Genomic DNA, 22,180 nt, shown 5'->3' on the forward strand with positions numbered 1-22,180 from the left:
TCCCACTACTGGGCATATACCCTGAGAAAACCATAATTCAAAAGAGACATGTACCAAAATGTTCATTGCAGCTCCATTTACAATAGCCAGGACATGGAAGCAACCTAAGTGTCCACTGACAGATGAATGGATAAAGAAGATGTGGCACATATATACAGTGGAATATTACTCAGCCATAAAAAGAAATGAAATTGAGTTATTTGTAGTGAGGTGGATGGACCTGGAGTCTGTCATACAGAGTAAAGTAAGTCAGAAAGAGAAAAACAAATACTGTATGCTAACACATATATATGGAAACTAAAAAAAAAAATGGTTCTGAAGAACCCAGGGGCAGGACAGGAATAAAGATGCAGACATAGAGAATGGACTTGAGGACATGGGGAGGGGGAAGGGTAAGCTGGGACAAAGTGAGAGTGTGGCATGGACATATATACACTACCAAATGTAAAATAGATAGCTAATGGGAAGCAGCTGCATAGCACAGGGAGATCAGCTCAGTGCTTGGTGACCACCTAGAGGGGTGGGATAGGGAGGGTGGGAGGGAGACACAAGAGGGAGGGGATATGGGGATATATGTGTACATATAGCTGATCCACTTTGTTATACAGCAGAAACTAACACAACATTGTAAAGTAATTATACTCCAATAAAGATGTTAAATAAATAAATAAATAAATAAATAAATAAATAAATAAATAAAATCACTGCTTCCAATAGTACGTGTAAAGCATTTGGCCTGGCACATAGTAAGAGATCAGTAAATACTATCAATAGGTATTATAATTGGGCTACAGAAGCATACTTGCAAAAATATATGACAGTTAATTAAAGCAATGTTGACACAATGTAAACTATAAACAGACTAATAAAAAAACTTACCTACCATGGCAATTTGGTAAAAGTGCTACAAAGTTCCTAAATATGTATCTTTTCCTGTTTTTTTTTCAATTAAGTCTTGGACAATGACAAATTAATCCTAATTATCAAGGGCTATTACAAAAAATATATTCAGCCAAATCTTATATATAAATGCCTTACCTTAGTGCTATTTTGTTTTTGAAAGATTTTGTAAAGAGTCAAAGCTGGAATCAAGCTATCAGTGTTTGGTATAAGTGTATATATTTTAGAGAAAATACAGAGCTCTAGGCCCTGAAAATTATTTATTAAAAAATTATCACGGGGGACTTCCCTGGTGGCACAGTGGTTAAGAACCCATCTGCTAATGCAGGGGACACAGGTTCGATCCCTGGTCTCGGAAGATCCTACATGTCGTGGAGCAACTAAGCCCGCATGCCACGACTACTGAGCCCGTGTGCCGCAACTACTAAAGCCCGCACACCTAGAGCCCGTGCTCCTCAACAAGAGAAGCCACCACAATGAGAAGCCCATGCACCACAACGAAGAGTAGCCCCTGCTCACCGCAACTAGAGAAAGCCTGCGTGTAGCAACAAAGATCCAATGCAGCCAAAAAAAAAAAAATAAGTAAATTTATTAAAAAAAAGTTATCATGGGCATTCCCTGGTGGCCTAATGGTTAGGATTCCAGGCTTTCACTGCCGTGGCCCAACCAGGGTTCAATCCCTGGTCAGGGAACTGAGATCCGGCAAGCCACACGGCCGAAAGAAAAAAAAAAAATTGTAGGACTCAATTTCACAAAAAGTGAAAAAAAGAAAAGAAAAAAGTATAAATACATTGAAAAAAATATAAGCAGTAGTTGCCAAAATTTTAAGAATAGTTATTATCTACTGGAATTATGCATATATTTTCATTATACTTATCTCTATTTTCACATTTTCTACCCTAAAAATATATTTTTGTAACCAGGGGAAAATACTATTTTATAGGAGCTATCTCTAAATTGTTTAAATACCTTTCTTATACTGTATTTTTCAAAACATTTTAAATGATCACTCTATTAGTCAGCTTTGCTGTAGTAAAAAAGTGACCCCTATATTACCAGTGGCTTACAGAACAAATATTTAATTCTCATTCATGTTACTATGGGTTTGGGGTCAGCAGTCACTCTCCACTCAATTCCAGACTTCAGATTAGCTGTGGCTCTTCTTGTATCTTCAGAATTCCAGAATGGAATCAGTCCCTATTTGGGACATGCTGTTCTCATTACAGAGGAAAAGAGCAGGAGAACAGGCAAAAACATACAATGCCTCTTACAATTTCTGCTCAGAACTAGTACACTGCTACTTCCACTCACATTCCATTGGCCCAGGAAAGTCACATGGATAAACCTGACAATGGGGTAGGGAAGTATACTCCACTTCAGAGAGGCAATCCAAATCACATGGTAATGGGAAGGAATGTATAATCCACTTTCAGGGCAGGGAGAAAACATTTGGGAACAATAGAAGGATCCACCAGGGTTTGCCCCATTAGTCACAAATGTCTACTTCCCTCCCAAAGGCAAAACACACTCACTCCTTCTCAAGAAAGATACCTGGGACTTCCTGGTGGCGCAGTGGTTAAGAATCCGCCTGCCAGTGCAGGAGACACGGGTTAGAGCCCTGGTCCAGGAAGATCCCACATGCCGCAGAGCAACTAAGCTCGCGTGCCACAACTACTGAGCCTGCACTCTAGAGCCCGCGAGCCACAACTGCTGAGCCCATGTGCCACAACTACTGAAGCTCGCATGCCTAGAGCCCATGCCCCACAACAAGAGAAGCCACTGCCATGAGAAGCCCGCGCACCGCAACAAAGAGTAGCCCCCACTCACCACAACTAGAGAAAGCCCGCGCACAGCAACGAAGACCCAACGCAGCCATAAATAAACAAATAAATAAATAAATTTATAAAAAAAAAAAAAAAGAAAGATACCCTTAGAGCAGCTTACTCAGCCTGCTTTCTGCATGTAGAAAGTTAGGGACTCATACATCATTTTAAGACATGAATAGTTGTGTCCTTCTTAATCTAGGCTGGCAGTTCTTTTGATAGTATGTCTCTCTCAAAGCTTAGCCAGCTATTCTCCTAGGTTTTTACCTAAGAGAAATAAAAATAGATGTCCACAAAAAGATTCGTACAAGTATTCACAGCAGCCTTATTCATAATAGCAGAATACTGGAAATTACTCAAATGTCCAACAAGAAAAGCAGGAACACTTACAGCAAGACGAATGAATCTCAAAATGATTATATTTTTAAAGGATAACATATTGAGCTAAGTGAAAGAATCCAGGCACAAGGACATATACGCTGTATGACTCCATTTATAAGGAATTCTAGAACATGCAAAGTTAATCGATATTGAAAAATATCAGAAGAGTGGTTGTTTTGGGGGGTACAGGGAAAATCTACTGGAAAGGGACAGAAAACAACTTTCTGGGATAAGGGAAATGTTATGTGTCTTAGTTGTAGTCAAGTACCAAAACTCATTTAATTAAAATACCTATGATTCTGTGCATTTTTAAGCAGCATTTTCTTTTTATTTATTTATTTTTTTTAAAATTTATTTATTTTTGGCTGCGTTGGGTCTTCGTTGCTGCACACAAGCTTTCTCTAGTTGTGGCGAGCAGGGGCCACTCTTAGTTGCGGTGTGCAGGCTTCTCACTGCGGTAGCTTCTCTTGTTGTGGAGCACAGGCTCTAGGCGTGCAGGGTTCAGTAGTTGTGGCACACGGGCTCAGTAGTTGTGGCTCGTGGGCTCTAGAGCACAGGCTCAGTAGTTGTGGCACACGGGCTTGGCTGCTCCACGGCATGTGGGATCTTCCTGGACCAGGGCTCGAACCCGTGTCCCCTGCATTGGCAGGCGGATTCTTAACCACTGTGCCACCAGGGAAGCCCTGATTCTGTGCATTTTATGATATGTTAGTTATATCTTAATTTTTAAAAATTAAATCATTCATTTTTGCAAAGAAAAGAACAATTTTGTTGGCTTTTTACCTACTTGATTCCAGTCAACTCCATACTCCAATAACTATACCCACAATTTTTCTTCTACATATGCCTCTCTCAAAGATTTAACTACAAGTATTTTGAGCTTATGAAGCTTTGTTTATTTGTCACAAAAGCCACACCCTTTGTTCTTTTTCCCTGAGTGCTTTATTCAACTGAAAGGAGTTACTAGGAGCTACCTTAATCCATTCATACATTTTAACAAACTATGTGACAGTCATGCCCTTGATTTGAGCGTTGCCCTAAGGATTCGTCTTAATCAGCCTTTGTTACTTAAAGTATTTCTCAATTTTATTGAATATTTTTTGCTAGTTGAAAAGACAAACAATACTAATTTCAACACTACAAGCCCCAGAAATTTTGGATTCCTATTTTCCTCTTCATTCCTGATTGCAAATGGGCCAATTCTGTTCTAATGTATCTCTTTCCTGTAATCAAAAGTAGCTGATAAAAAAAAAAAAAAAAAAAAAAAAAAAGTAGTTGATAGCTTCTGCTCCTCCCACCGCCGCCCTGAGTCACTGCCTGCGCAGCTCTGGCCGCCTGGCTCCCCCCGCTAGCCACTGATATTTGGCATTCATACAACATGGCAGACATCGACAACTTGTCTAGGGTAGTTAAAAGATGTGTGAATGCTCTCAAAAACCTTCAAGTTAAATGTGCACAGAGAGAAGCCAAGTTCTATGAGGAAGTTCATGATCTTGAAAGAAAGTCTGCTGTGCTCTATCAGCCTCTATTTGATAAGTGATTTGAGATCATTAATGCCATTTATGAACCTATAGAAGAAGAATGTGAATGGAAACCAGATGAGGAAGATAATATTTCGGAGGAGCTAAAATAAAAGGCCAAGACTGTAGATGACAAAATGGATGAAGAAAAAGAAGACCCCAAGGGAATTCCTGAATTTTGGCTGACCGTGTTTAAGAATGTTGACTTGCTCAGTGATATGGTTCAGGAACGTGATGAACCTATTCTGAAGCACTTGAAAGATATTAAAGTGAAGTTCTCAGATGCTGGTCAGCCTATGAGTTTTGTCTTAGAATTTCACTTTGAACCCAATGAATATTTGACAAATGAAGGGTTGACAAAGACATATAGGATGAGGTCAGAACCAGATGATTCTGATCCTTTTTCTTTTGATGGACCAGAAATTATGGGTTGTACAGTGTGCCAGATAGATTGGAAAAAAGGGAAGAATGTCACTTTGAAAACCATTAAGAAGAAACAGAAACACAAGGGATGTGGGACAGTTCGTACTGTGACCAAAAAAGTTTCTAATGACTCTTTCTTTAATTTTTTTGCCCCTCCTGAAGTTCCTGAGAGTGGAGATCTGGATGATGATGCTGAAGCTATCCTTGCTGTGGACTTTGAAATTGGTCACTTTTTACGTGAGCGTATAATCCCAAGATCAGTGTTATACTTTATTGGAGAAGCTATTGAAGATGATGATGATGATTATGATGAAGAAGGTGAAGAAGCAGATGAGGAAGGGGAAGAAGAAGGAGATGAGGAAAATAATCCAGACTATGACCCAAAGAAGGATCAAAACCCAGCAGAGTGCAAGCAGCAGTGAAGCAGGATGTATGTGGCCTTGAGGATAACCTGCACTGGTCTACCTTCTGCTTCCCTGGAAAGGATGAATTTACATCATTTGACAAGCTTATTTCAAGTTTTTTGCTATTTGTTTGTTTGCTCGTTTTTGTTTTTTGCAGTCTAAAATAAAAATGTCAAAAAAAAAAAAGCCGCTGATAATCAAGGTACTCTAGTAGTATTCTGTTTGTGATCTTGTTACTTAAAATAATTTAAAAATTAGTATTAAAATTGCAGCTATTCACAGGAAACAGTTTTATAAAATGTTTTGTCATGCACAGATGGATTATTATTTTCCAGCTCCCAAAAAGTTTTCTTGCTGCTAACCTTTGAACTAGATCTGTAGGTGACTCACTGCCTTTATCTTATGTGAGCAAATTTATATAAATGGCCCCTGAACTCCCTATAGGAAAGAATCTATTTATGAAAGCTGTTCAGCTCCTAAGGATGGCATATTCTCCAAAGCCACTTTCAGATATGCTTCAGAAGGATAACAGAAATGGAAGGACCTCCAGAGGATGAAGCCAAGGACGACAAAGAACAATGAACTGGGAAACTACTTCCAAGGAAAACAACTAGGGCCTAATCAAGAAACATTCCCTACCCCAGAGGAGGAAGACCTCATATTTACCTAGTAGGATTTCAAAATTGCTATGGACCAGTGGTTAATGTGTCTCTCGCTCTTCCTCTTTCTGAATGGAAGCATTTATTTTGATATCCTATCCCCATCCAAAAGTGTATAATGGGAGAGGGAGCATGTGCTTTGCTAAGAAAAGCCTGCTTACAAGGTAGGCTCTTGGCAGGCATCTGGGACCCTGGATTTCAAAAGGGTTCCTACCATTTTCTACTGAGTGGTTTACTGTGCCTAACTTATTTGTGCAAACAGTGTGGTTCATACATACTGCTTTCCTTCTGGGACTCTAGAATTTTCCTACTCATTAAGCAGAGGCTACATGGCCAGCCACCAGTAAAAACCCTGAGCAGAGTTGCTAATAAGCTTCCCAGGTAGACAAACCTACAAATGTCACAATTTGATCCTGAAGGAATTATGCATTAGTCTTCCTATGTGACTTGGAAGCTTCTGCCTAGTTTCTTGCAGTCTTCAGCCCATAGGCCCTTTCCCTTTGCTGATTTTGTTTTGTACTGTTCACTGTAATAAATTATAGCTGTGAATATGACTAAATTCTGAGACCTGTGACTCCTTCTAAGCTCTAAACATGGGGGTGTTCTTGGGGACTCCTGACACAGAGCAGATAACTTGTCTTTTTAATTCATAGGTCTCTGGATTGAATGAGTCATAGCTGACCCTGATGAAGATAACAAGACCTTGGGCTTCAAGACTGATGCCCTGACTGGATAAGACTGAATGTCCTCCTTGGGGTCGGAGAGGTACCAAGTATATTTTGTCTGAGGGAGACAAGTAAATATTTATGACCAAAAGGCCAGAATGTGGTAGACTGTTATTATTATTCCCAACTATTTTGTCCTTTCCTATAAAAAGATTTTTCATCCCTGCCTATTACCATGTGACTTGCCATGCTTCCCTGTAGTCAGACTAAACTTCTCCATCCCACTGTCTAGACTGATTATATGACTTGGTTGGGCCAACAGAATGTGAGTACAAGTGACAGTGTGCCAGTTCAGCAGAAACTTTAAGAGGTACTGCATGACACTGCCTGTTTTCCTGCTCTTTTTCTCTGCCACAAGAAAAACACATCCCAAATAGGGATTATGCCTTCATGACATGAAGCTACATCAGCCAACCTACAGCCGCAACATGTAATGCTGATCAGAAATAAATGTTTTTCGTAAGCCAGTGAGACTTAGGAATTGTTCTACAGCAAAACCTAATGAAAGTTGACCAATATCACCACATACTTAAGACAAAATATGTTTATACATTTGAAATATTAATGTAAAATGTATTACCTAACGTAACTATTTTTGTAATAGCACAAAAACTCCAAATCTCTCTAACTTACGTTTTGGAACTCTTTCAGGAATTGCAGTATTGTTGATTTTCTCTTCTTTGGCAGATTCTTTATTTTCTGAAGACTTTGGCTTTTTTCTTTGGCGCAGTTCTATAGTTGGTCCTTAAAATATTTGAGAAGTTATTGCAATGTATGTATCAAATTATTCTGTCTATATCTCGAACTGATTTACTTTTATTATACTTAGGCAAAAGTCCCATGAAGAACTATTTGTACCAAAGATAACTTTCTTCATAATTATTTTAGCACTCCCCGCAAAACTTTCCTTTACTACAAACAAAAAGACAATATAAGTTCTGCCTCCATCTCGTGCTTTCAGAGTCCTACTGATAAACTGAGCTCTTCTCCTGAAATGATGCTATTTTTAAAATATCCCAAAATAAGTAAACTCTTTTCCAGAATGACTGGAGAACAAAGTGTTATTTAATAAATTAGCTTATTATTCTAGTTACCTGAGAGTATAACATGCATCATTCATGAGTTAACAATTTTTTTTAAATAAAAATAAAATAAAATACATTGATCATAAAACTATACTTCATTTTTTAAAAATAAATTTTATTTACTTATTTATTTTTGTCTGCATTGGGTCTTCGCTGCTGCACGCAGGTTTTCTCTAGTTGCAGTGAGCGGGGGCTACTCTCATTGCGATGGCTTCTTTTGTTGCAGAGCACAGGCTCTAGGCACGAGGGCTTCAGTAGTTGTAGCACATGGGCTCAGTAGTTGTGGCTTGCGGGCTCTAGAGCGCAGGCTCAGCAGTTGTGGCTCACAGGCTTAGTTGCTCCGCAGCATGTGGGATCTTCCCGGACCAGGGCTCGAACCCGTGTCCCCTGCATTGGCAGGCGGATTCTTAACAACTGCGCCACCAGGGAAGTCCTATACTTCATTTTTAAAAATAATCCTAAAGGTTCTAGAGAATTTCAGTGCTGTGGTATCATTATCATTCAACAGTCTTAGAGATTTAGGTATTGGAAAATAGGCTGAACCTATAAAAATCCCTATACTTGGGAAACTCTCAGAAATCTTCCCGAAATTAGAGTATCTACTCTTTGTATACCCGATTAAAAAAATGTAATGCAGAAAGTACTGCCAAATCAGTAAACTAAATTCCAAATTAAACAGGAATTTACGATATTCAACTTAGCTACTTTTCCTCCCTAGAGTTAATTATGAGGTAGACTATGTCATGTAGATGTAAGATACTATGATGGGCTGTCAAGGTTTCAGGTGGTACAAGAACTTATCTCCTTCTAAGAGAAGCAGAGTTTTTTCTTTTCTCTCAGTAATGGCTTAAGGCTAGGAAAAATGAGCCTAAAAAGAGGAGTTAAAAAAGGAGAAATGAATCAGCTACTGTTGCTGATGATCAGATGGCTGATTCTCTAACTTTACTGTGGAAAATGAGTAAAATGGATTTTAAAGTAGCTTCAAAGCAAATTCACATGTTTGCTAAAATATCTTTAAACACTGACACACTGAGGGAAATAATACTGTATATTTAGTGGATTCTGTCTGACTAGTTAATTTTTAACCATTTCTATACTATTTATCATTTATTTTATAATCATGTTAAGTAGTAAAGTCAGTGAATACATTAGAAAATGACATTATTAGAAAAGCCATACCATGGATATTGAGTATTTTTGCATACAAATCTGGGACAACTAATAAATATTATTATATTCCTTCTTCATGATTTCCTTTTAATTTTCCTCTGCTATGGGTTAAAGCAAAAGTTAGAAGCATTCAACAAGAATGAAAATTTATGTAAAGCCAAATGAAGTCTTCAAATGCAAGTTATTATTTTAAATTTTATTAAAAAAGAATACATGGAAAAAATATAACCACAAGACATATACTTAGTAGATACACTTGCATGATTAAACACATTAACAGTACTGGATTAAAAAAAAAATTTAACTGGGTAATTTCAGAAATCAAGTTAACAAATCTATTGAGGAAGTTAACAAATTATGTGACCAATGGGTTAGATAGGGCTTTTTTTATTAGACAGTCTAAGAGCACACATTTAAGATAAAGATAATTTGGGAAGGAAGGGGATATTCACATAAAAAAGTGTTCTTTACAAAAAGCTATGATTTTTCTTTTTAAAAAAATTTCTCTATAAAACTAATCACTTTACACGAATTTTAACAAAGTGTTCTCTGTGCACATAAATGGTTTTTTTGTTTTGTTTTGTTTTTGTTTTTGGCCACAGTGCGCAGCATGCAGGATCTTAGTCCCCTGACCAGGGATGGAAACTGTGCCCCCTACAGGGGAAGCATGGAGCCTTAACCATTGGACCACCAGGGAATTTAACAAAATTTTTGCACAGAACCCCATTATTTATGAAGTATATAAATCTTAGTCATCTCTCAGGAATCTATATTAGCAATGTTTATCATACAAATAAATAATCTGTAAAGGATCTATAATACTGTATTTTCTTTATTATTATTTTTTTGGCCATGCTGCACTGCTTGTGGGATCTTAGTTCCCTGACCAGGGATTGAACCCGGGCCCTCCAAAGTGAAAGCGCAGAGTCCTAACCACTGGACTGCCAGGGAATTCCAATACTATATTTTCTTTATTCTAAGAAGCCATATATTTTAAGATACTATTTGATAAGTTTTTCAAGGGGATAACTGGCACTACCATGTTAAATATGTGCATTGATTTTAAGACATGGCAATTTCAGTAGCATTAAACTGTGGGAGCAAAAAGTACTACTTGGGAAATACAGAAACTTTTTTAACCAATCTCTTCAATCTTGTCCCTAAATTTTTTGCCTGTGACCATAAATCAAAACTGACTGGATGCAAACTTTACCTCATTTCCTTTATATTGATCTTTTAACTTCATAATTGATAAAGCCCAGAATCTTTACGTGGATAAGTAACAAAGGCCAAAGCAGTGGACAAACTAGATTATTAATCCTGATAGGAAAGCTCTGGGATAGAATCCAGGTTTCCTTTTCACTATCTTATACTTTTAGCATTGTAAAGAAAAAGTCGGGCTTCCTTGGTGGCGCAGTGGTTGAGAATCTGCCTGCCAATGCAGGGGACAAGGGTTCGAGCCCTGGTCTGGGAAGATCCCACATGCCGCGGAGCAACTGGGCCCGTGAGCCACAACTACTGAGCCTGCGCGTCTGGAGCCTGTGCTCCGCAACAAGAGAGGCCGCGATAGTGAGAGGTCCACGCACCGCGATGAAGAGTGGCCCCCGCTTGCCACAACTAGAGAGGGCCCTCGCACAGAAACAAAGATCCAACACAGCCATAAATAAATAAATAAATAAAATTTAAAAAAGAAAAAGTCAAAGTAGTAAATCAACTATACTTCAATTAAAAAAAAAAAAAAAGAGGGATTTCCCTGGTGGTACAGTGGTAAAGAATCTGCCTTCCAACGCAGGGGAAGCGGGTTCCATCCCTGATCGGGAAACTAGGATCCCACATGCCACAGGACAACTAAACCCGTGCGCCACAACTACTGAGCCCACGCACCCTGGAGCCCGTGCGACAACTAGAGAGAGAAAACCCACACGCCACAACTAGAGAGAAGCCCGCACACTACAAAGAAAAATCCCGCATGCCTCAACGAAGACCCCACGTGCCGCAATTAAGACCCAACAGCCAAAATAAAGGAAGAAAAAAAAAAGAACCTGTCCATATCAAAAATAAGGAATAAAAGAAGTCAAATAAATAAAAATGATAACATAGCCACAAAAATAACCTGCTATTTCAGTCTCTGGCCCAGTGATCTTCACATAAGATAGTTAACAGGGCTACAAACAGGCTTGCAAATGCCCATCTAGACTATACATAGCAACTTCCAAGTGAATTGTGAACACTGCTCTGCTCAAGGCTATCACTTCTTCCTTTGTTCTAACATATTTTCCAGGAAACATAAATATAAATACCATGACCCTCTACAGCATCAAGAGAAGATGAGATTTCCCAAAGAGTATTTACTTAGAGAAAAGTGGGACAATGAAGAGGATCCAAGTGAATGTGGATGATAAGTAAAAAGCGATACAGAGAACATCTGGATACAAGTAAAATAGACTAGTCTAATTTTAATGCAGTGAATACAAATAACATGCATTTTGAAAAAAAGTATAGAGTGCCTAATAAATGGAAAGTACTCAGAATAATGCCTAGGACATAGACATGTTTACTATAAATATCATTACTAGATTACAATAAATGAGAATTACTCACTCATTGTTGACTATTATATCCCAGTACCTAACACATTAGACAGCCGAATATTTATGGAATTAAAAAATTTGTTGAATAAACTTTAACAAAATTGCAATCCATTAATTGTTCCAAGATGTATTTCACTGCTTTGGATTATCTGTAATTCTACAAACAAAAATCATTTTTCATTTTATATCACAGAATTAAATTTCACAAACTTGTATGGTTTGTGAAACCATAACTGGTTCTACATCATACCTATTTGGTTAGGTGTAACTATAACCTCTTAAAACAATTTCTCATTTGCATGATATATAATATTAAAGACTTTTAGTACTGCAGTATTAATTTTTTTATGCTTTAAGTGCTCATAGAAACATACAAGCTAGCTCATCAACCTACCCCTAGAGATTTGCAGTTAGTCAGAAAAGGAAAAAATATCAAAAAATGTATTACATATACTGCAACCAAAGATAAAACCAAGGCAACAAACAGAATTACATTCTTCCTTACCAACTACAAAGAGTTTTGGTTTTGAAGCTGTTTTTAGGTAGAGTGTTTTAAATTTAGATCAGTTTTAACACAGGAAACTTAAGGAAGAGGAGGCAAATATGAAGCAAGAGGGAGCACAGGGACAGAGCAGCAAGTCACAGAGCAGCAAACAATTCTTACAATTAATTTTTTTTTAATTGCTTTCCACTGAATTCTTGAAACTCCCTTCTTGCACTCTTGGTTCAGTAAGGCTTCAATCTAAATAGATCACATTCACAACCCCCCTCAGTAAGGTAAAAAGTCATGTTTTCCAAAAGGATGAAAAATCTAACTGCTCAGTCAAGAGACACCATTATACCTATGCCTGAAAGTAGCATGCCCATCATGAAGATATCATGACACGAATGTTTCCTATAACATCTCTCACTAAGTTCCTCCCAACTCCCCATTTTTCCCTCATACCTATCGATTTCTATGAATTAATTTTCTTGGCATTGGCCCTGAAGGGGCATGAAAAGCTTTCTCCAGCCCACCCACTTTCACCTGAAAGCACTCCTGGCTTCCGGATCCCCCCAAAACCACTTACAACCCTTCTCCCTTTGCCATCTCGCCCTAACCTGTAACTGAACTTGACCTTCTTCAGTTTCTGCTTGCTCATCCCCTCCCAATCCACCTTACCACGTCTACCCCAAACCCTTGCCTCTTTTTGTCCCCTTGGCCTGCGGCTTCTCGTCAGAATCCACAGACCTCTAAAGAGCGCACTCAGACTGAGGGGCATTTGGTTAAACAACTATCCCTCTCGAAAATGCACTCAGTACCTAAACCTACATCTTCTAAACCAAAGTATGTCCCCCACCCCATTAATCATCTGCTCACAGCCCTCCCTCTCCACCACTCCCCCCACGGGTTTCTCTCTTCCTACACGATTCCCAACTTCAAGCTCCACTTTTGCTTCCCACTAGAGCCGACACAACTTCGGGCTATTTACTACGCTCCTTCTGAATTTCTCCACACACCTCCCCCCGCCGCCCCGCTCTTTCCCGCCGGACCGCCGCGGCCGCCCGCAGCCCCGGCCTCCGGGGCCCTCGAGCCCCCGCCCCTCTTTCCCGAGACCTCGGGCGACAGTAGGCGCGCTGGACCCCGGGGAGGTCACCTTCTTCCTCCGCCATCGTCCCCGCGGAGGCCGGGGCGCCCCTCCGGCTCCCGCGCGGCCCAGAGTCTCCCGCCCTCCGTGTTGTGGAACCCCTCAGCCTCCCCAGACCAGCTGCCGGCCGCCGCGCCCCCACTTCCTGACCCGCCCCCCTCCGGTGTCGCGGCCAACCGCGTCCCCCCGGGCGGCCCTGGAACCAGAGTGCCGGGAGCGGAGAGCGGCCGGAGCGTTTGGCGGGCGCGCCTGGTCCTGCGCGGGCAGGAAGGCGGCTCTACGCGAAGTGGCACCGCCCACCGCTGGTGTTCCGGGCCCGCTCCCCCGCCTCCCCCGTCCCCCACCGGAGGCGAGTGCGGGGGTTCCGCTGCAGCCCTTCCCCTCGCCCGTCCTCCCCGTAAAGGTGGGCGCCCGAGCGGGCTTTCTGGGGCTTTTGTGGTTGGACTCAGGTAGTCAGAGAATATCCAGATCCAGCCCGCATACCCGCCCCATTTTACAGAGAGGAAGCTGAGGTGCAGCGAGTGTAAGTCACAAAGCTAGTCGGAGCCAGAACTGGAATCCAGGGCTCCTGCGTCCTCCGGGTGCTTTCAGCGCGAGGCAAAACCCTCTGGGTTGACGCGTTGGTTTAGTAAGCCGCTAGACATCTACAGGAAAGAAGCTTGTACTTGGAACTTAGTGTTTTTAACCACCCAAACTAGTTAAACAAATGTATTTGCATGATATTATTTTGAAAACAGTAATACTATGGTCAGTGCGGGGGAGGGGGTGCGTTTAGATATTCCACAACAATGGAACATAGTTTTAACTTGTTATACTGTTTGTCTTCACTTTTGTTATATCTGGCATTCTCCAAATATACCAGGATCTATCTCCCTCAACAGTACTAAGAAGTAATATAGGAACTGACAAAATGCCCATTATAGAATGAGAGGAAAAAGGCACAAGAACTCACTGAAGTCATGGGGTTATTAAGGTTGTCCCATTCTTAGCAGGCAGCAAGAGTCTCCTTCCTTTATCAAGTTAGGATATTTGGGGAGAAGCTATCAGTTTTCAGTGCTGTGCAAAAACAGTTCCAGGACCTCTTTTTATGCCTTTGGTTGCTTGTAAATATGTCTTGCCTGTCAAACAGCACTGGACCAGGAGTTAGAAACATGGGTGGAAGATACCAATTGCCCAGAAAAGGCCTGGGTCAAAGCAGAGAGAACAAAACTGTTGGTCTTTGAAAACCACAAGAGCCCACGTACACAGCAGCAGATTTCAGTGCCCAGCTTATCAGATGATAAGCAGGCAGAGCTCCACCTCATGCGAGAACAATACAGTGGCCACTGAGGGCCACTGTTTTCCAAGTCTAGGGTCTTGAGGTGATGACCATTCCTCCTATAGTTCCTTCATGATCACCTCAAGGACTTAATTGTAAATTTAAGTAAATTTAAATTATACTGCATGCTCCATACAGTAGTGGAGACAGAGAAAAAAATAGCTTCTCAAAATCAAATGGAAACATGAAAGAAGAGAGATAATTATTCAGTCTTTAGATACTAATCAGTGGAATCGTGATTGTGTTCCCTAGTAGAAACATTCTTCCCTTGAACCCTAAACTTCCACATAAGAATAATGAGAATGGGTCATTTTACCCCTGAACCAGTGTAATTTTGCTATGAGAAAAATAAGACATTTTTTGTTCAAAATATCAACTTATCCAAAAAGATGTACCCCTAACTGCTCAAGATGTTGCTTGCAGCTGGCCGTATAGCTGAGCGTTCAGTAAATCATTCCATAACTCGGTAAGACCAGCTGCTTCCAGATAGTAATGCACATAACTAGTGGACACATGGTCCTAAGATAACTTCCGATTAGAACTTGATTGACCATTTTACGACTGCAAACCATGGGCTGCTAGTTTCCCATCCAGAATTTGAAGGGTTATTTCATTATCCTTTGCCTCATCGTGACCAATCCTAAACACCTCAAATTTTCTCAAATGGTCTTTTATTTACAGTCCACTCTCAAAGAACAATATGATTTTCTGCCTCCTCTAGAAGTTTGAGGACCCCTTTAGTATGCTGTAGATATTTTTAGGGATTGATGTGAAATGCTTTGTTGTAAGTCTTTTACGAAAATGTAGATTAGGAAGCTATTGTAGTAAACTGGGTTAAAAATAAAGTCTTGAAATAAGGCAATGGAAATAAAAATGTTCAAAGAGAAGGGATTCAAAGATGCTGGAGGTAAATATACAGGGCCTAGTGACAAATTGGATGTGATGAATGATGAGTTGAAATGATTCCTAAGGTTTCTATCTTAAAATTAATTATGTGTCTTCTATGTGCCAAGTAGTTTGTTACCAGGATATGAGACAAATATAAAACAAAAGCCCCTGAAGACTTACCTACTTGAAACCAAAAAAATACAGGCAAAGTCTATTTTAAAAGCATTCTCCTATCCAATGCTTCACCTTATTATTAGTAACAATAATTAGTGTGAAATCTTTGCGTTAGTTCAGCTCTTCTTCTGTTAAAGATATGGAACTCTGTTTCATCTTTATTATGTCATAAATTTGTAATTATCCATTGATTAACATATTTAAATTATTTTCAAACATCATCTCCTTTGTGAAGTCTGAACCAAATATGATCAATTCATCTTTTTTTTTTTTTTTTTTTTTTTTTTTTTTTTAATAAGTTATTGTTATTGTTTTTTTTTTTTTTTTTTTTTTTTTAATTATTAGCACCTTTAATTATTTATTTATTTATTTATTTATTTGGCTGTGTTGGGTCTTTGTTTTTGTGTGAGGGCTTCCTCTAGTTGCGGCAAGTGGGGACCACTCTTCATCGCGGTGCGCGGGCCTCTCACTATCGCGGCCTCTCTTGTTGCAGAGCACAGGCTCCAGACGCGCAGGCTCAGTAATTGTGGCTCACGGGCCCAGTTGCTCCGTGGCATGTGGGATCTTCCCAGACCGGGGCTCGAACCCGTGTCCCCTGCATTGGCAGGCAGATTCTCAACCACTGCGCCACCAGGGAAGCCCCGATCAATTCATCTTTGAAAACGCATAACACTCTTACCACCATTATATCCTGGCTTGTATTTTGGTAATGTTTTATACCATTCTTTCAACTCTTTGAAACACATTGTAGACAAATATTTTGGTAACTGACTTAAAAGTTGTTGACAATAGTATTAGCTGTGGGTGTCTTAGAAGACCAATGTGATAAGCTGTATATTTTGCACTATCAACGAGAACTATGATTTGAAGCCGTTTTGTCTTAGCTTGTCACTAGTTCTACTTGTGACTATGGATTAATTTTTTTCTATGCCTTTTCTGTAAAAAAGGGGATAAGGGGCTACACTGTCAGTTGCTCCTGCCGTTATTTCTCAAGCAGGCCTCACTTCTTCCTCATTGTTTGAAGCTATGCGTCAGTGCCTCCTGAGTATATTTGCTCTATTATCACTCATAAGGATCTGCTGTCTTCCTTTTCCACTGACTGGGAGAACTGCAATCATACAAACCAACAGAGTCAAACTGGGAACCATATAATCCTCCCTAGTGGGACACATTGAACAATGTGTGTTCTATTTAGATATTTTTGAATTAACATATTAAGCATCTTAGGACATTTTCTAAAGTACGTTTTTTTTCTACAGTTAAAACTCCTCCAGGAAGAGACTTTTTTCTTACCAAATTGATCATATGAAATAATATTCGTAAATAAAGAAAAACATTGTTGGTACTAAGCGGCCTATTATCAAGATTTTCCCAGGCAAAGCTATTTTAGTAGACAAAGGTTGCTGACTTTGGACCAAGTTTCCATCCTCTCTTCTTTCAGATAAGTAAGCCCTCCAAATATTTGTGAAATTTAGTTGAATTGACTGTTAGAATTGCCAGGTAATATAGGACACTTTAGTATAATATGTTCCATGCAATATTTGGGCCAGACTTAAGCTAAAAATTATTTGTTGTTTATTTGAAATTTCCATTTAATTGAGTATCCTACTTTTGGTTTGATTTTTTGTTCCTCTGTTGACCCTATTTATGGATTGAGACTGCCCCCTCAGTGCTAGGAGCTCCCTAGCATTGATTACTCTTAGGCCTTCTGGGCACATGTAAATAACAGACTGAATTCTTTCTCACGATAGAGGAAAGGTAGTTAGATAGCAGATGGATTCTGAGTACCTCAATTATTAATTCAGGAAAGAATCTGCCATTCCTAATGCCCTGATACATGAAATTGCTTCTGCTGTCTTCCCACCCTACAAAGGGCTCCAGCTAGAACTGGATGGGTCTAGTGCAGTCCTGGAGCTGCCATTGAACTGCTTCTTAGTCAACCAGCCAGTGCAGATGATTGACTGGGCATATCTAGACCTGCTGTTTGGAGGACTAATCACACTTCCAAAGTCTAGGTATCTTAAAACCAAAAGCATACAGTGATTGTGGGGGGAAAAATATTTCCCACCAATTATGACTTATCACCATAACAATATATGTGTAACAGAGTAATGGCCATGATATACTTTTTTAATACAATAAAAAAACAAAAACCTGTTCATCAATTATGACATGATTTAAATATAGATATATTTTAAAAATCTTGTTAGAATCCTAGATAGGCACTCTGGTTGAGAATAGGACCCTGAAAAGCCAGTAGTACTATGAGTCCTGGAGATGGCAGAAGCAGCCGAAATCATGTTTAGGTAAATTTCACACCAAACTCTCTCTTTGGATGTGTATATCAATGTGAAATGCAACTCTCTGAATTTGTACCTCAGTGTAAAAAGCATACTATTAATAACTAGATTAATACTAACATTTTAAACATTTTTAAACGGTGCTAAAGAAAAACAATTTTTGATTTTTAACATTTAAATTTGTAAACAACTCTAAAAGAAAACTGTATAAAGCACATTAGTTTTCACCTGCAGGAATGAACATACATTAATTCATTCAATAGATATTTATTGTATATATCCCAAGGGCTGGCTAGTCACTAAGGATACAGGGGGAAAGAAGACACATTTTACCTTGATGGAAGTTACAACATGGGGAGCAGATTATAGGGAGATCTTACAGAGTCTAGTGAGTCAGGAAAGGCCTTCCTTAGAAAGTAAGATTTCTGCATAGCAGTTAGTCAGTGAAGAGAGGAATAACAGGAAGAAAATGTGTTTCAGGCAGAGGAAACAAAAAGTGCATCACTCCTGCAAAGAACTGGAAAAAGTACAACAAAGTGTAGAGCGTGAGAGGAAGAGTGCCTTGAAAAAAGCTCAAGAGGTAGGCAAGAGTCAGCTCATGCAATAGCATGCAGTCGTACATTTGGGTATTTTTTCCTACAGCAAATGGAAACCTTTAATAAAAAGATTTTAAGGGCACATAATCACTTTGTTGTGTTCTTATCACACATGCACACAAAAAATAAAGAGGGTGGGAGGAAATTTTTGGAGGTAATAGATATTGGTGGCATTGATTGTGGTGATGGTTTCACTAGTGTAGACTTATCTCCAAGGACTCACCAAGTTGTGTATGCTAAATAAGTACAGCTTTTTATATCTCAATAATACCTCAGTAAAGTGGTTTAAAAAACATGTAATCAGATCTGTGTTTTTAATTTAAAAGATTGTTCTTTTAAAAAAGCATACTGGCAATAGAGGAAAGCAGAATTTGATACAAAGAATCCAATACTGAGGCAAAGAACTGGTGAGAGTTACTGATGACTAGGATGGTGAGGAAAGGAAGTTAAGAATGGCTTTCTTACCTTTAATACCTGCTGGTATGGGGTGCTGGTTCCTGAAGTAAAGAGAACACAAGGACCAGCAGGTTTTTGGACACAGAAAGATATGTCCTTTTTTAACATGTTGAAATTGAAACGCCCAGGGACACCTCCAAATGGAAATATCTATTGCATTGTTGGGTTTAGAAGCCGGTAGCTCCAAAGAAGCGTATGGAAGTAAATTAATGAGTTTGCCCAGAGAACAGATAGAGAAGGTGGCTGAGGAAGAAATCATGAGAAACACCATCAGGTAAGGAAGGATGAATCTCTCTCTCTCACACGCACACACACACACACACACACACAGGATGAGAACCGTCCAGAACCAGCTGAGAATTCTACATTGATTTTTTAAAAAAAATTGTTTCTAGTGTTTAACTCTACTATCATATTGGCTTTATATGCATTATAAAACACTGGCTCAAATTCGAGTCTGTAATAAGCAGCTTTGTTACCCATTTATCAACATTCACTTTTAGTACAGCAAAAATACATAGCTATTGAATAATTCAGCAGCTGAATTAATGGCATACTGGCAATAAAGTAAAAAGGCAGACCAAAGGAACACTATGAAGCCCTACTCTGTGACTCTGTAATGATGGACTGTATTTGTGCAATGCTAGGAAAAGAGCCAGAGCAGCTAAGAAGCAATTAGGAGAGCACTAATCACATCAACCTGTATCCAGATCTTTATAGTCTAGATCCTTTCCTGTACTTTCTGTGCAACTGTGACATGTGTTACTTAACCTACCCTTCATTTCCTGGTCTATAAAAATAATAATAGTGGTACCTACTGTAATAGGTTGTTGTGAAGATTCATTTAACCAATACAATGCTTTTTATTGTTGATCACACATATTCTTGGTGGTTTTTTTGGTTGTAACTTATAGTATACTCTGCCAAGGTAATGATTACCAGCTTGGGTTTTGGCCCGAAATATCCCTCCACCTTCCACATAAAGGAATTGAGGGGAAGTACACTGAAATAAGGACATTTGCCCTTTAACTTAGGTCTAAGCTAGGGGCAAGTCAGGCCGTTTGTTTCTGAACCTTTTATCCCTCAGGCTACACCTTGGGATCTTGGCCTTCAAGATCTCACATAACACAAAGGAGGCAGCAAAAATGTCGAAAAACAGTTTCTCCCTATGGCACCCACTCAGTGCTCTCTTACTCCTGAATTTCACCCTGGTGGCCTTCCAGTCCTCAAAGTTTACATCACCTCCTGTCTAGTCTGTGTCTCATATTAGCACATGGGCTAGGGAATGGAGTACTGAGCACAACTGTAGAGATTCAACCTGAAACAGAAGACATCCGGAAACTGAATTACTTCCACCAGTTCAGTCCTATTTATCCTTTTCCTCTTCTCAATAAGAGCACTTCCTACCGTGGCCCAGTTTTAAACCTGGAACTCCATTTTAATCATGACCCAAAGAATTTGCTTCAAAATAATACAGCAGTGGGGAAAGTGGAAAGGAATATGGATAATCTATATAATTACACATAATCCTATATATAACAGATTATACAATTGATTACATAATCAATCTATAGGAATGATTGGCTTTGAGTTCATAATTGTTGAAGCTGGAAAGAGACATGGTGGTCATTATTCTATTTTTGTACATGTTAAAAAAATTTTTCCCCAAAGAGCTAGGGGAAGCAGAGAGAGGAAGAGAAGTTGTGAAATCAACTATAAACCAAAGAGGTGGACCTTTAAGATTTTTTAATATATTCAAGTCCGCTCTATTCTCACTCTCTTCCTTCCCCACCAGCTTTACTCAATTCCATACCCTCCTGACTGCCTGTGTTCCTTTTCTGCCATGAGGAGGGCAGCTACATGAGGTGCTATTTCAAGGAGGTAAATAGGAAATCCCCTTAGTCCACGCAACCTGTTTTTCTTGAAGGCAAGGAATAGCCTGGACAATGTTAAATGCCTGCCAGAGACATCAAAGCGCAAAGGAACGTGCAGCAGAACCTCAGCTTGCCCCGAGAGCTCTGTTGTCTCCTCGCAGATAACAGAGACCCAAAGCTGAAGCACAAAATTGAAAGAAATTGCTTCATTTTTATAAATGACATTGGCAAGGACTGAGACTGAAAAACTGTCCAGGTGAACTAAACTTAATTTGGTGAATGCTTAACAAGAACATGTATGTAGAAATGTACTAGACATTGAGGGAAATACAGGTACTTGCTGCCCTTGAGGTTATAGCCTAAATCTGGAATTTAACTCAATAGAGTATATACATCAAATAAGTGATACTGACAATATATGTAACTCTAAAGTGGTGTAAGTCACACAAGACTTAACCAGGGTCCTAAAGAAATTTGGCTTAGAGAGAATACTGGAGAACTCAGCCTTAGCAAAGAGAGTGATTGGAATAAAGGAGGAGCATGTGGGATTCAGAAACACTAAAGTTCTAGCTCTTATTATATGGCTTTTAAGAAATGGCTTGGACCTCCCTGGTGGCACAGTGGTTAAGAATCCGCCTGCCATTGCAGGGGACACGGGTTCGAGCCCCGGTCTGGGAAGATCCCACATGCCGCGGAGCAACTAAGCCTGTGCACCACAACTACTGAGCCCGCGTGCTACAACTACTGAAGCCCACGTGCTACAACTACTGAAGCCCGGGCGACTAGATCCCATGCTCCGCAACGAGAAGCCACTGCAATAAGAAGCCTGCGCACCAAAACGAAGAGCAGCCCCCGCTCGCTGCAACTAGAGAAAGCCCGGGCGCAGCAACGAAGACCCAATGCAGCCAAAAATTAATTAATTAATTAATTTAAAAAAAATCCTTAAAAAAAAAAAGGCTTATGTGGCTTGAATAGGTTTTCAAATTGTCAGATAGAGCTCTAGTAATAAGATGCAAGGACCACATATTAGTATCTATCTATCACTACCATAACTTAAGAATTTCAAAATCAAAGTCTCAGTGATTTATGTTCTAAGGATGGTTGTTTGATCTGTATCTGAAGTGCATTAATCATTGATAGCTTTTACAAATACTTATAGTAACTTAGGTAAATATCCTACCACCTCAGGAAAAAAAGGCTTTACCCACCACAGCCTTCCACCATTACCCTTAAGTCTTCTAATAACAAAACAGAATGCAAACATG

General features: G+C 39.6%; 1 protein-coding gene and 1 pseudogene across 10 annotated transcripts in view; one reads left to right on the forward strand and one right to left on the reverse strand.

Annotated features, from left to right (window-relative positions):
• DPY19L4 (dpy-19 like 4) overlaps nt 1–13,451 on the reverse strand; it is a 59,122-nt gene extending 45,671 nt beyond the window's left edge. For 6 of the 9 annotated variants that reach the window (XM_082363304.1, XM_082363306.1, XM_082363305.1 and 3 more), the window contains exons 1-2: nt 13,319–13,451; nt 7,469–7,579 (exon numbers count right to left, since the gene is read on the reverse strand). In XM_082363304.1, coding sequence (XP_082219430.1) covers nt 7,469–7,579; nt 13,319–13,334 — 127 coding nt within the window. In that variant the 5' untranslated portion in view covers nt 13,335–13,451. Of the gene's footprint in view, nt 1–7,468; nt 7,580–8,043; nt 8,308–12,345; nt 12,424–13,278; nt 13,295–13,318 lie in introns of those variants that run through there. The other 3 variants (XM_082363307.1, XM_082363308.1, XM_082363309.1) reach the window with 3 other exon arrangements.
• On the forward strand, nt 4,393–5,700 carry LOC309614685 (nucleosome assembly protein 1-like 1 pseudogene; annotated as a pseudogene). Its single transcript has one exon. The product of its transcript is annotated as a nucleosome assembly protein 1-like 1 pseudogene (transcript).
• Nucleotides 13,452–22,180: the final 8,729 nt, after the last annotated feature.

Source organism: Balaenoptera borealis, assembly GCF_965194805.1.
Source record: "Balaenoptera borealis genome assembly, chromosome: 17".
NCBI lineage: Eukaryota > Metazoa > Chordata > Mammalia > Artiodactyla > Balaenopteridae > Balaenoptera > Balaenoptera borealis.